General features: G+C 35.2%; 1 protein-coding gene across 1 annotated transcript in view; it reads right to left on the bottom strand.

Moving 5' to 3' along the window:
• The window catches only part of ANO3 (anoctamin 3), a 423419-nt gene that overhangs the window by 113224 nt on the left and 293833 nt on the right, over positions 1-16362 (bottom strand). Inside the window, 2 exon segments of the mRNA XM_065883040.1 lie at positions 3288-3388; positions 14258-14416. Of these exon segments, the coding sequence (XP_065739112.1) occupies positions 3288-3388; positions 14258-14416 (260 nt within the window).

Below are 16362 nucleotides of genomic sequence, written 5' to 3'. Positions count from 1 at the left end.
TTTCATATTTCTTTCTTTGGATGTATCAGAACTCTTCTTTCAAATGCAATCTTACCAGAAAATAAAAATGAATATCATTTATAAAAAGCAAAACCATCAACTGAAGAAAACATCTTATTCAAAACTTCTGTTGAAATAGGACACTATGGCACACAGATTGGAGACCTAGGATCTAATTTATACAAACTGGAGACACAGTCTGGTAAGGGAATTGTTTTTAATGAACTGCTAAGTTAAAGACACAAATAATTAAATTTGATACAGATTTTTTAAAAAAACAAAGTTATGAGTATATTGATTAAAGTCAGAGTTCCTCAAAATTTATCTGAAAAAGTCAAGAGTAAGGGAAATGAGAGAAAAAGGTCAGTGTGCTCTAACAGACTTTCAATTTTTAAAATTAATAAAATCCAACTGAGATGGTGGAATGAGCTGTATGAAATGTGTGATGCTGTAGATTCCGTTGCCATCGTCTTTGTAAGACTTTTTCCCTATAAACTACAGCAGAATGGACATACTTTGAAAGTATATTGACAAAGAAAGGAAAACCATCTTTGAAATTATGAATGTCAAATATTTGGTGTAAAGCAAACATGTTACCCAACATTTACTTTTTCATTGAATGAAAGTATAATTTCAAATTAATAATGTGTCTTTGCCAGGGACTAAGAATCAAATGATGACAGATTCCCCCTTGGATAGCAAAAAAGGATTCAATCTTTCGGACCCCTGGCAAACAAGTGCTTTGTATAAAGTCCAGAGGAGATAAGTGGAAGATATGCTCCTTTTTTTGATGGAATATTTTAACACAATGTTCAGTTAACCTGAAGAGCAACTGAATACTGAAATCCACTGAAATGGCACACTTTGTGATGGTCTCTAAGGGTTTCCTCCTTTTAGATCTACAAGGAAATTAGTTTGTGCAAAAATTCAACTATACCTCTGCTCAGAAACAATGGTGAAATCACAGGAATAGGGGCAGGATAAAGGTATGTGAAATCAGGCTTAATTTGGGATTTTTTAGCAATTTCACCCTGATATCAGAAAGTAGGTTATTGTCTTGGGTGTCACACTTCTTTTGCATCTTTGTTTATATCCTGCAGTCAAAATAGAACTCATTTAAAATAATTTTGTAAGAATGTAAACAAATAAAATAATAGGGACCCACAATCCCACCCATCAGAAGCAATCATGTTTGGCATATTATATTTTCTTCTAATTTTATTTCTATTCATTTTACATTGTTGAAATCTCATTGTAGGAATACATGCATATCCTTCACATTTTATTGAAATTTGTTTATTATTTCACTACAATCATTAATAAATCCTTGTACCCATTTGTTTTATAAATGAATTATATTGCACTGCAAGGGTATATATAAATTATTTAAATCCTCTACCATTGAGCATAGGAGATATTTCCATTTTTCATAATTATAAATAGTACTTCAGGAAATGTTTTTACATATTTTTCAATTATCTTCTTAAGATAAAAAGTGGTTATGAAAAGTTTTAAGTCTCACAGAAAATAATTTTAAATTCAGTTTCAGAATATTTTATGAAATTTGATTCTCACCATAAATAAACAGAGGTGATTATTCACCATATCTGTGTGAGGTTTGAAGAGTACTACTTGTGAAAGTCTTTGATAATTTCGTAAGTTAAAATGAAGCTCATTGTTTTAATTCTGCATGATTTTGTGTAGCATGCATATATACAGACCAAGCAAGAAGAAAGCAGATAGAGCAAAGGCAAGTATTCTCCCGTTATCAGCTTGTAATAAGTCACAGGCATGTATTTCACAAGACTTTTTAGAAGGAGACGTAGTGTCAGCAGGAAAAAATTCCTCAAAACTCAAGACATGAAGAGTTGCACAGTGTATACTTACCTAGTTGTACTCTCAAGTTTGGTTCAGTAGAATGACCTGAATTAAAAACAGTCCTCTGTAGACTCCAAAATATCTAATCATAATACAAATAATATCTCATAGGTCCTTACTTGCTTCTTTCAGGGACCAAGTTTCATAAAAATGTACAAACTTCAGGTTTTTGTAGGTATCTTATTAATAATTTATATAAGGTGCCAGAGAATTCAAAAGACTTTACTCATTTTCTTTTGTTTTTTATTTTATTATTATTATTTTTGCCAAGCTCTTCAAGGTATTATTTACCTATCTTATAAATATCATCTGTACAGAGAATTTTGAAACTTTTACCCAAGCAGGAATGGGAGTCAATTTAGGTATCTAATTCTAATATTGTCACAGTAAGATTCCTCTGTAGTTGCCAACACTTAATCAATTTCTGCTTTGTGGGCAATGACTGTGGTTACATCTTCCAAAGCCTGAGGTGTTTCAGATGACTAAAAAGACAGTGATCAACATCCCATATTTCATCTTGAATACTGTAGAGGCTTGTCATGAGACCTGAGGCTGTCAGCACTCTTACAGAGTTGGCCTCTTCCATGCCACCAGGTCTGAGAAATTTCTCCATATTTTTGAATTGCACTCTTACTGTTCATTCATATTCATTATCTAGAGGTTCTTTTACTTGCTATCTTGTTACCCTAAACCTTTTTAAACCTTCTTAGCAGTTGATAAAGCATACTGAGCTCCAAAAAAGTGTAAATGTTCATATCTTCAATGTGAGTTAAAACTTTGCCCATAGTAGAAACACTTGAATTTTATTGTGAGAGATCATGAAGGAAAGTGATAGATTCTGCATATAACACAAAACACACAATATGGGGAAACACATCTATTCAATTTTTGCTTGCCTATAGGAAGGACTGAAAAATCTTTGAACTGAGAAGGCCTTTTATTACCATTTATCCTTTGGCATTGAGGACAGAGCTAAGAAACCATCTGGTTGAGTTCCACCTGAGGAATGATTCTTGCTAACTGCTATACAGAGAAAGAACACTGTATTTGTATACATAAGGCTGCTACACACTTACATTTCCTGAGTTTCACAAAAATAAGAGTTCCATCTACCTGTATTAAATAAGAAGTGAAATTGATCTTGGGAATTATAAGTTAAAACTTGAAAACAACTATTTTTCCCCTCCCTCTAGTCAAGTCCAGCGAGAAATGATATAGCTGGGAACCAGAACACTTACCACATTAAGCAAGCAAATTAGAAGGAAAGACAAATGTCCAAGGTAAGCTAAACTTTGGAAGAAAAAGCATTTCTTCTGTAGAAAGAATTACATTTATTGCTCTCAAGTTTTTCAAAACACAGGCTCATCTTAATATACATTGAGATAGAATGAAATAAAATTTGAAAGTACCTGAAGGGCATCCTGATATTCAGCCTCTCTGCATACTTGCACAGCGTGTCCCATGGAATATGAATTTTAATAAACATGATATCAGGGTTTGCAACAGCTGGCTGCAAAGGACAGCAGAACAGACACCACTTAGAGCTGATAATATCATGCCACAATTTGATCTGAGAGGGAAGGACATTTTCCCCTTGCCTACACATGAATCATTATCACCCACTTAAAAGGAATTTATATGAATAAAATTTCTTAATACAGAAATACCTTAATCAAAATGTATAATAATGCCATTGAATGCAAGAAATAATCATCCACGTGAGTTACTGCATTTTCTTCCTTTGATCATTATCAAGATCCAGAATCCCTAATCAGAACAATGATGAGCAATTAGGAATCTGAAGTTATTCTTGTTTGACACCTTCTCATGATCCTCTCATTCCTGCTCTGGGGTGGCGGGGTGGGGGGCAGTGGTGGTAGTGGTAAAAACAACACTGACAGCTGCTACCAGTTATTCATTCACTTATTCTTCTAGCACATTTTATTGAGTAATTACTCCTGTAATTAAAGCGAGGTCCTGTGAAAATCCTGGGGATAAACAGAGTATAAATCCTACAAGTCCATAGCCTTACAGAGCTGTCAAGTTTGCACGCTTACTGGAACCTTAACAGGTTAGTATACTGTTTCCTGCAAGAGATCATAAGACTTTGTGTCTTCGATCTAGACAAGAGGTTTTTAAGCAAAATCAAGTGTGCATCAGAATTATCTAAGGAGCTTTTAACAAAATTGAGTACTCTGGTCTAATTCTTAAGAATTCCCAGAATTGGATTCCATTGTTCTGAATATTTTTCTCATACCACTAACAGAGAATCAGATGCCTTTCTGAACCAGATAATCATCAAGATTCCTAGATTTGGTCCAGTAGTCTAAAATAAGTAACTAAATAATTGACCATTTTGTCATTATATATCACTAATGTTCATATTATACTTAAAAAAAAAAAGCCTAGACAGTTATTTTCTGAAATTCCTACAATATCCGAGGCCCACAGAGCAAGAAAGAAGTTTGTGGCCACTGTAGCATTGAATTCCACAGAGCTTATTCCTCAAATGATTAGAAAAGCTGAATTACGTCAAGGAAGAACTGCTCTTCGCTTCCATTTAGGCACTACATGTCAGGTTACAGCTGGACTCCACTTGGCTAACATTTTTCCTTTAAATTTCAACTAGATGGAACATCTCAAGAAACCTAACAATCTTAAAAGCTCAAAAGTATGGAATAAATGTATCAGTCTAATTTAAAATTATATATTTAAAAATTAAACTGTACAATTTTATATTCATATATTCAAAAAGCTATGTTTTAGATATGGCTAATTTCATGAATTTGCCAGAACATATTTCAAATTTGTAGTACCCACATTTTAAAACAGTATTATTAGAGAGCCACGGGACAATCATTGGAATGATACTCAGCTGTAGACAGCAGGCTGATCACCATTAACACTGGACAGGCACTTTCACAGACTAGCATTTGGAAGCGTTTGTTCCCTGAGGTATTATGAAAAAAGGGGGGATCATTCCAAGGTCAAGACCATTTAGGGTTTCCCACTAGAGGACCTGTGAGACATTTTAATATGCATGTACTTGCTAAAATATCCGAGAAGGTAAATAAAGTCAACAGAATTTCCAAAATTTTAGACCATGTGTTATTTTTTCTTTATAGTTTATTGAGGTACTAGGTATTTTTCAAATCACAAGGGGAAAATAGCAAAAGGTGCTTCCTGTGCAATTTCCAAAGGACTTTCCTACTTCAAATATGTTTGTTTTAAATTAAAGATAAAGAATGATAAAAAAAATTAACAATGACAGAAGTCATATTAGGTGTTAAATATCTAAAGGCCTTTGAATTCAGACTAAGTTTACACACTTTAGCTATGCTTGAGGAAATAATGTATATAACTTTTGCTCACATTCTTGCCCCCGATAGTCTATTCGTAGCACAATGGCCAGAGTTATTCTTTAAAACGTGACTCAAATCATATAACTTCTCAGAACCCCATTTCAATCAGAGTGAAAACCAAAGTTTTTCCAATGACCTACACAGCCTTTTATAATTTCACCTTCAATATCTTGTGAACCCACTCTCCTACTAATCTCCCTCTCATTCACTCTAGTTCCATCATTTGGTCACTTACTATGACTTTCCTGCCCTCACCCCATCATTCTTAACCTTGCTCTATTTTTTCCTGTAGCACTTATTATCTTCTAATGAATGAGTCTATTTATGTAAATGCCATGAGAGAAGGGATTTTCACTTTGTTCATTTATGTCTACTGAGCACCTAGTTCTATGCCAGGCACATAGTAGTCACTAAGCATTTGTTGAGTGGATGAATGAATGAATGAGTTAACTTACTTTGAGTACACATTCTATGTAACGTGTACCTAAGCAAGAGACGATGAAGACGAGAAAGCAAATAAACCAGAATTATTCTGGAAGAGGTCCTATGTCAGGATTCAAATTAGCATCATGAATAGCTGGCTTATCACTGATTATTAATTCATTCCTGTCAACCCTTAAGATGTGAAAAAATCTATTACACTCAAATAAAGGAGATACTTTAGAAGGATGTTACTTCATTAATTCTACCATTGATGAATGAAACGTCAAGCTGAGTGCACATACAGCTAGAACATTTCTAATTTTGTATGTCTTAACTTTAAAAAAATATACATATCTTTTCCAAGCAACATAAATTGTCTTCTCTTATAATTTCCTCAACTTAATTTCTCTTTTGTTGTACCTCTACTTAAAAATCAAAAAACAAAAGTAGTTTTATTTTCTTGCAGCTACTGAGCAGGAGGTTGGCGAAGGGCTGGTGTTGGCAGGGAGAAAAATTACTTTCTCCCTTGGAATCAGAAGCTCCCAATCTGGCACTATTCTGTTTAGCTCTGATGCAGGCAGCCTTTTCCAAGGGAACAAAGCACCCGCCGCCTTCACACTTCACATTATTATTTAATTAATCCATCCAAAATTCCCAAGAGGTAGAAAATTCATTCTTGAGAGAAAAGGAAATTTTAAAATGTGTTTTTACACAGTCGCTCTACAAGTTGGTGGAAGAGAGCTGAAAAAAGAAAAAAAAAAAGAATAGGGTAGCTCATGGTATTAAGTCTAAGATAAAGACAAAATGCTGATATAATCTGGAAATACACTTGGATAACAAAGCACCTATCCTGACAGTTACAGATCATCTACCTATTCATTTATACAGTCTTCAAATATGGATCATTATCTGCTGATGATGTGATTATCTAGAAACTGTCCACATCAACATACAATTTAATGAAGATTTGAGATGCACTCTGTGTCAGGCTCAGTGCTTAACTCTGGGGAATATAAATTTTAAAAATGGGAACTTGTTCCCTAGGGAATACTCCCATTTTTCAGCTAACAAATCCAATACTTGCTGACATTTTCACAATTTCATTTTCCCTTTCCACCTGCCACAAGCCCTAAATATTTTCAATTTAATAGTTATTAAAATTAAGTTGCAAACAAAGCCCACAGCCTATAATAGTAGAAACTTTAAGAAGAAATAAATGTTTATGATAATGCAAAACGCTGGATTTGCTAGTTCAGATAGCTACAAGTATTTAGATACCAGTTAGTCATCAATTAACATAAGGTTTAAACTAAAAATATATCTAGGTTCTATCTTGTAATCATGGAGTTAAGTATCTTTCTATGTCTGCTTGCTTAAAAGGCGATACATGATATTGATTTTTTTTTAATAGTGTCAGAATTCTAAGAAGTCCTCTAAGATCCTCATGCCCTACTGTCCTTGTCTTGTACAATCTCCAGGATCTGTGAATATTATGGCATATTCACTCCCATGATTAAGTTCTATTATAAGGCACATTTGCTTTTTAAAAAGAGATATTGTCTTCCACTGCAGATAAGTCCCTAAAAAGGACGGGGCTTTTCCTGGCAAGAGAGATTCAAAGGAGCAGAGGGACACAAGGGAGAGTCTCCCTGTGAAAAGCGGTGGGGGGCATGTGGCGAGAAATGAGAATGGCCACTAGGAGCTGAGAGAGGTACCTGGCTGATAGCTAACAAGGAGATGGGCAACGCAGTCCTACAACCACAAGGAACTGAATCCTACCACAACCACATAAGCTTGAAAGAGTATCCTGAGTTCCAGGTATGAATGCAAGCCCATCCAACACAATGATTTAAGTCTTGTGAGAAACAGAGCCGAGAGCTCAGCCATGCCATGCCCAAACTTCTGATCTGCAGAACTGTGTGCTGACAAATGGGCTTTATTTTAAGCTGATGAATGTGTGGTGATTTGTTAAGCAGCAATAGAAAATCAATACAAACAGTGTCAAACAATCTTGTGAAAATTTTAAGGCAATACTTTTTCATGATATAATGTTAGCATGCTTATTTTATTTATTTATTTATGGCTGCATTGTGCCTTTATGGCTGTGCACAGGCTTTCTCTAGTTGTGGTGAGCAGGAGCTACTCTTTGTTGCAGTGCGCAGGCTTCTCACTGTGGTGGCCTCTCGTTGCAGAGCATGGGCTCTAGTCATGCAGACTTCAGTAGTTGTGGCACGTGGGCTCAGTAGTTGTGGCTCGTGGGCTGTAGAGCACAGGCTCAGTAGTTGTGGCACATGGGCTTAGTTGCTCCACGGCATGCAGGATCTTTCCAGACCAGGGCTCGAACCAGTGTCCCCTGAATTGGCAGGCGGATTCTTAACCACTGTGCCCCCAGGGAAGTCCCAGCATGCTTATTATATAAACATGTTTTGTTCACTTAAACTGTGTTTGTCATAGCAGGTTGATTTTACACATTAACATTGTGATAATTAAGTTAGTCCTAATTAACTCAACCATTTAAAAAATCAATGTCATTACTCTTAGAATTAGGAACATAAGTAAAAATATCTTTGGTAACTAAAACAACTGTAGAAAGTTAACTTTAAAATACAATTTAGAAATCTTAATTTTCCTTGATATTACACTTGATATTCTAACTCTCTACTGGACCTCCCCCTTCATCCTTCCCCAAAAGCCTTTTAATTTTTTATCTCATCTGCCTTCTGTTTCCTCAATCTTTCTCTTCCATTTCTTCCCTTTCCTTCTCTTCCCTTCTCTTCCTGCCTCTCTCCATTCAGCCTTCTTTCCTGGATCTTCCCCATCATCATTTAAACATCTCATATAAGAAAAAATGAAAACAGGAAGAAAGAAGTGAAACCTCATGAGACCTCATTTCCCTCTCTGGCTCTTGCTCTTCATCCTCCCATTCACAGATGAGCAAGTCGGTTGATGATATTCGCTGCAGCTTCTATTTTTCCATTATCTAGTCACTCTTCAATTCATGACAGTCTAGCTTCCAAGTCCATCTCCTCAGAGAAATGATTCTCACTGATTTCACCAAAGATCTCCACATTCTCCAACTAATTGGGCCTCTTTCTTGTCTTACTTGACTTCTTAGCATATTTTACCCTGAAAACCAATCTTCCCTGCGACTCCTCATCTCTTCTTCTTCCACCTACATCCAACTCCTTTAACTATTTTCCTTTCCTACTTTTTACAGGCTCACTCCTAGGCTCTTTTTTTTTTTTTCCATTCTCTCCAGTGATTTCGTACTAATACACAACTTCTATTACCATCTATATTATAAAGGCTAAAGCATTTACCTTCAGCTTAGACTCCTCATTCGGGCTCTAGACACAAATTTCAAACATTTTTACTTCTACTTCTCAATGGTACCTCAATTACAAGCTTAGGATCTTCAGTCCCCAAATCCCATTCCACTTTCTCCCCAAATTAGCTCTCTTTTTGATGGCCAGCAATTTTATACTGGCTATTCCTTCTGCAAATAGTTTTCTGTTCCCTTATCTTCCACATGATGGACTCCTTTTCATTCAGATTACTTTCTTTCACATCACACACGCTAACATAGCTACTTAGTCACACTCTCTATATAATACTATTCTGGTTTAATTACTGGTAATATTCCTTACTATTTCATTTTCTTGTATATTTATGGTTTCTTTCCTCCCATGAGAATGTGGCCCATTTTTATCTTGGTTTCTATCTGTCCCCAGAATGAAGCATATCATCGGTACTTCATTAATGTTCCTTGAATGATTAAAGAAATTGCTCAAGTCACAAGCCCAAGTTAGCCTTGAAATCTTTTCTCTTTCTACCATATCCAAACCACCACCAAATATCTATATTTAACTTAAATATCTATCAGATCTATTAATTTCTCTCCATTTCTAATGCCACCCATGATCTCTGTGCATATCCAGCCTTGCTTTTAAATCTATACTCTTTTCAGCAATCTAAGGTTTCATTTTTGAAAACAAATATGGTCATGATACTGCCTGCTTAAATTATTCAGCAGCTTCCCATTTTTTCTAAGAAAATCATCAAAAGTCTTCAACTACAAAATGGAATTACTTAACCCTAGCCATCCTTTCCAAACTCATTTAGTACTTTTTATTTCTGGTATTAAAAATACCAGTGTTCTTCCTCCCACCACCATACTGATATTCAGTCGCTCCACGCTATGGTGGAGTCTGGCATCAAGGTTTTAAAAGATCCCCAGGGGATTCTAATGTGCAGCCAGTATTGAAAACCAGATTTCAATACTGGTTTCATAGATGAAAACATCTATCCCTTTTATCCACCTACTTTAACTATTTCATTTTCCAAATCTCAGTTCAAAGTTTATTTCTTTGATTTTACTTCTCCCTCTCCTTCTTGTCTTCCCTCATCCTCAAGATTAGTTTACTGACCTCCTCATAAGCCATTCTAGCACCATTTGCTTCTCTTTTAGGTCACTTAACATGATTTGAATTTATAAAGGGTATTGTAAGGAAGGATTTTAGACTTTATATTAATAAATGGAGATTGAAAATCACCTTGGATTAGAATAGCTTTATTTTGCAAAGCCACCTAAGTATCCTCTTAGATATGCAAGTACTAGTCAAGTGGAAAGAGTAATAACAAGACTTTTTAAAAAAAATTTGCAGCACTCTCCTTTGCCTGGGTTGGCAGAGTTCCTCAGAGATTTTTGGATCAAATTTCATATGGCTTTTAGGGCCTTTCTGGAGGGAAGATATACAAATTCCTCAACTCTGCCACAAAACTAATATCATCTATTCTGCAGAATTGGGGTAGCCTTAACCCTTCCCATTGTCAGAAAAATAAGTCATTTATCTCTATGAGGAGGTAAATAGAAGGACAGGGGACGTAGAGCCTGGAAACTTGTATGAACACGATGGCTACAGTTTGCAATGAAATGTGCAACTGAGGTTGAATACTCCTTCTGGCCAGCTGTCCTGGCACTTTATTGAACTGTGGGGACCAAATCCTAATCATGTGAATGTGAACTTAAAAGAGCTATAATTATGGAACCTAGAATGAAAAGCCATTTGTCCAGGAACAAAGGTACACATGTGTACTTTTTTTCTAGAAAAAATAGAAAAAAAAATGGGACATGATGCTTTTTTTTAAGAAAAATGGGAATCTTTTGGCAGTAACTGAAGAGTGGGAGCTCAAGAATGAATGGATTTCCCTTAAAAGCAAAACAAAACCCCTTTTGGATGAATAACATCCAGTATTATTCTTGGGAAAACTTGGAGGAGGGAGGGAGAGGAACACACACGAGAGAATCTGGACTTTCCACCAAGAAAACTAGGTGGAGACTGTGAACCAAGTTATATCTCTTTTACAAGTAAACAATTTTCATGACTGACTCCTCCACAGACTGAATGTTCAGTGAAGGCAGGAGTGTGGTCTGCTTAACTCACCTGATCTCCAACATCTTCCTGGAATCTGTCAAAATTACTTGCTGAATTAAGAAATAATTGTAAATACATGAGCAAAATAACTACCAGCATTATAATAGCAAGCAGGTATAAACTGCTCTGGGAACATATGACAATCAGTCACTTGATTGATTCTTTTTGTATGGAGATTTTGAGAAATCACAAGGAAATTAAATTAATAAAAACCTATCACAAGACTTGAGTTTGTAAGATTTTTTCAATAAATACTTCTTAATTGAATTAATCACTAGTGATATGGATATTCTGGGATGTTCCCAGAGGAAACATAACTAAAAGAGTCAGTAGACACTGAGATCAGAATTCCACTTGCCCAATTCTGTAACACTAGGCAGTGTGTGAATAAATCCTTACCTCATAAAGAGGTAAGGCAGTGTATGGTTGTTATTTTATACATAGTAAAATAATTTTAATAAATATGAATGGATTAGTTTTGCTAGGGTCACCTTGAGTTATAGTTCAGTACTTCCTATGGATGTTCCTCAGATAACTAATCAAAAGACATGTCCTGTGGGAACAAAAAAGTGGGGGTGGTTTCCAATATCAAGTAAAAATATGGGTGACCACTTTATTCCATTGATAAAGCTTATTAGCAAATTATCCAGATATTTAAGCAAATAAATCATCAGAGCTTTTGATCTTGTCAATCCACTTATTGGTAAAGTGGTTAAATCCAATCAGTAGTAATTTAGGGGTCCCTCAAATCCTTAATTTAATTTTTTTCTCTCAGTAAGGGAACAGTTGGCTAAATCACCAAATTGTAATACTATGCACCTGAGTAAAAAATATGAGTTGGATCTAAATACACTGCAATTTAAGATATCCATAATACATTGTTAAACGACAGAATTGAATAGCAGAATAGTAAGTATATCATGACTAATTTTATGTAAAAAATTTATATGTGTTTGTATATACATAGAAAATATATAGAGGGGCACAGCAGTATAATTCAAGATATTATTAGCAAGGCTACCAAAGGAGAAAAGGGTATGATTTGAGAGATGGTAGATGTGCACTTTGACTTTTTATTTTGTACATTGTTATACTTCTGATTTTTTACATTTTTTTTCTTTCTGTAATATGATAAATATTTTTTTTAAAAAAACCCTAGAATGTTTAAAATAGCACGAGTGGTTATTTTTGGATAATAAGAGTGAGGGTTATGTGTTATTTCCTTTCTATTTTTCATTTTTTGCCTAGTGAGCATTGTTACTTTTATTGTTTCACTTGAAAAGAATAGCTTTCCTTAAAGAACACTAAAAAAACATTTGAAGAAAGGAAAGTTATGAGGGATGAAGAAGGGCTTTACATAATGATAAGAGGGTCATGTGTGGGTTAACGTGGTATATGGGAAATCTCTGTACCTTCCTCTCAATTTTACTATGATCCTTAAACTGCTCTAAAAAATAAAGTCTTCTTTAAAAGCATATAAGAAACAGGATTAAGAAGAAATAGTTCAAACTGAAGATGAAACAAACAGATGGAAAGATATACCATACTCTTGGATTGGAAGAATCAATATTGTCAAAATGAATATACTACCCAAGGCAATCTACAGATTCAATGCAATCCCTATCAAATTACCAATGGCATTTCTCACAGAACTAGAACAAAATCTTAAAATTTGTGTGGAGATACAAAAGACCCCAAATAGACAAAGCAATCTTGAGAAAGAAAAATGGAGCTGGAGGAATCAGGTTCCTTGACGTAAGGCTATACTACAAAGCTAGAATCATCAAAACAGTATGATACTGGCACAAAAACAGAAATATAGATCAACAGAACACAATAGAAAGCCCAGAAATAAACCCATGCACCTATGGTCAATTAATCTATGACAAAGGGGGCAAGACTGCAATGGAGGAAAGACAGTATCTCCAATAAATAGTGCTGGGGAAACTGGACAGCTACATGTAAAATATGAAATTAGAAAATTCTTTAACACCGCACACAAAAATAAACTCAAAATGGATTAAAAAACTAAATGTAAGGCTGGACACTATAAAACTCTTAGAAGAACACAGGCAGAACACCCTTTGACATAAATTGCAGCAATATCTTTTTTTGTTCTGTTTCTTAGAGTATGGAAATAAAAACAAAAATAAACAAATGGGACCTAAGTAAACTCAAAAGCTTTTGCAGAGCAAAGGAACCCATAAATAAAACGAAAAGACAACACACAGAATGGGAGAAAATATTTGCAAACAATGTTACTGACAAGGGATTAGTTTCCAAAATTTACAAACAGCTTGTGCAGCTCAATATCCAAAAAAAGAACAACCCAAGCAAAAAATCGGCAGAAGACCTAAATAGACATTTCTACAGAGAAGATATGCAGATGGTCAAGAGGCATATGAAAAGATGCTCATCATTGTTAAGTATTAGAGGAACACAAATCAAAACTACGAGATATCACCTCACACCGGTCAGCATGGCCATCATAAAAAATCTACAAATAATATAAATGTTGGATAGGGTGTGGTGAAACGGGAACCCTCCAACACTGTTGGTGGGAATGCAAATTGGTAGAGCCAGTATGGAGAACAGTATGGAGGTTCCTTAAAACAATAAAAGTACAGTTACCATATGATCCAGCAATCCCACTCCTGGGCATATATCCAGAGAAAAACACGGTTCAAAGGATACATGCACAAAAGAATAGATACATGTATATGTTTAACTGAATCACTTTGCTGTACACCTGAAACTATCAATAACATTGTTAATCAGCTGTACTCCAATACAAAATAAAAATTTAAAAACAAAAAATATTAAAACCTAGACATTAACAGTTTGGCAAACTTTTCTTTCAACGTTTTGTCTTTCTTTTCATAGAGTTTTGTACTTTATATAGAATCATTCCTTCTTTAATTTTTAAAATTGTAAAAATAGTTATGCCCTTTGAAAAATATTTAAATTTATGGAAACATGTAGAGTAAAAAAGGAATATATTTTAAAATAGTACTGTACATATGCATTTCTTTTACATTTGGGAGATAACTGCTATACATTTTAAAAAGCCACGTGTTATACACTTTTATACTAAAACATAAACGATCATATCTCTTCCAGCATATTATACCACATAGCTAATACTATTAAAGCACATACCTCCTTTTCTAACATCAAGCCTTCTGCTCTGAGGTTCTTTTCAAATGTGTTTCTTTTGTCATACTGTATATTTGACTTTCTATAAACCAGGATGTAATCAATCCGCTTTTTGCCATCTTTGAATAGAAGTCCACTGGATGCTATGTAATTCATGTCATTCTGCAAATAAAGCAAGGGTTGTTAATAGCGTGGGTTTGATAAGCACACACATTTTGCTTTCAGTCACTTCCGTTTGAATATTGGCAATCCAATATAAAAATGTGTTTTTTACATTCCAATTGTGAGATAAGAAAAGATCATTTTAAAAGTTTGCAATCTACAGTAGGAGACAAGCTAGCAAGTGACGTTTTAGGATTTGAAATTAGGCAGTCTGACACCAGAACATGGATTCTCTGATGTTAGCATCAAAATGTGTATGTTTTATTCAATAAGACCCTGTAAAAAGAATTGCCAACATACATTGAATATTTGCTCAAAATCAGGCCCAGACATAAATGTTTTACATATTTTAATATTCAAACTTTCATTTTGAAGATAAAGACAACAAGGTTTAAACAACATAAGCATTGAGAACCGAAATTAACATAATTTCCTACATGAAATAATACTCAGATAAGACATTATTTTCCTAAACCTATGTTCAACAATACCAAACCAAACAATTCCTGGGCTGCTTGTTCCAAGAAATACTTGCTCCCAGAATATAAGACTGTGATCCAACTAAAACAGCCTACTTATTAAGACTAATTGCATGCTTATTAAGACTTCTTTAAGGTCCTCCCCTTGCTCTGTCCACCTACCCCAGCTGTTTTTCCCATACTCCGACCAATTTTCAACCAACTTCCTCCCTTGCAAGATTTACCTTAAAATCCCCCAGTCCAGGTCCTAGAGCCCTCTGAAAACTCTTCCCTAACTTCGTCTTTTTAAAACACTACTAAGACTACCCAGGTGGTATCCTTATTTGCTGTAACTTCAATAAAATTAGTTTTTATGATCAACTGATTTTCATGATGGTCTTTTTCGGGGGCTGGCACTTTGCCAAGAAACGGTTCCGCATCACTTGAATTCAAGTTTGACTCCCAGTCCATGTTCTTAACTATTATATACATTATCCTTCTTTCTCCACATTTTCCATCAGACTATTTAAATATCTGTACCAACTCTCTATTCCATTTTTCCCCATACAGGCATTCTTGAGATTCAAAAATGTCTTAACATTTGGAGAGCTATCTGATCATTTCAGACAAAGGCATCTCCAACTTCTTTGGAGGAGCCTACTTGGGACATACATGCAGCTCGAGGTGAAAAAGTGAGGACCAGAGTAACCTGGTGGCCAAGGAGTCATCCAGGTGAAGCAAAAAAAAGATATCTGAGTGACTGTCATCCTATAGGGACAGGTTAGGCTGCTCAGGAGCTGTCTTTTTAGAAAGAATAGGTTCATGTGTGTGAATTCGGGGGTATTAGAGACTCCCACGTTCAAGGACAAGAAGGTTTGCATAGCATGTTCTTCAATGAATGAGAATATTTTGAGATTCCCAGGATTATTTTATCGGTTACTATAAAGTGACTAACAACTCCAGCAGAGTCATCAAGGCCTTGCAGTTGCATAATAATGATGATAATAATAGCTATCGCTAACTGATCACTTACTATGGTGCCAGGCAGTGTGCCAAGTGCTTTATTCTCATAATTCTTTAAGGTAGATATTGATATGAGTACCAGAAGCCAAAGAGGTTAAGTGACATCCCAGATGTCATGGAAACGGCAATAGTGAAACTAGAACTCTCACCTATTTGATGGTGGTCTTGACAACTATATTGCAAAAGACAAGGAAGTATATATACGTGTACATTACTAGGTCTGGGGCTTGAGCAGTAATAGAAGGCTAACTGGCCAAAAGGCCATTTACAGGTCCTATAGGATGGAGACACTGAGGATTTATGGCCAGAGAAGACACAATTAACTTCAGGCTTTAGAGTGCTTTTGCCTCCACCACTCCAGAGGTTTCTTTGGCCAGCGTCACCAATGACATACACATTGATGTATCCCATTAATCAATTTTCTATCCTCTTCTTTACCTTTCAGTAGTTGAATCACTCACTCCA

This window comes from Phocoena phocoena, chromosome 8 (genome assembly GCF_963924675.1).
Source record: "Phocoena phocoena chromosome 8, mPhoPho1.1, whole genome shotgun sequence".
NCBI lineage: Eukaryota > Metazoa > Chordata > Mammalia > Artiodactyla > Phocoenidae > Phocoena > Phocoena phocoena.
Note: the sequence above shows the minus strand (reverse complement) of the source record. Positions and strands in the feature narration are given on the sequence as shown.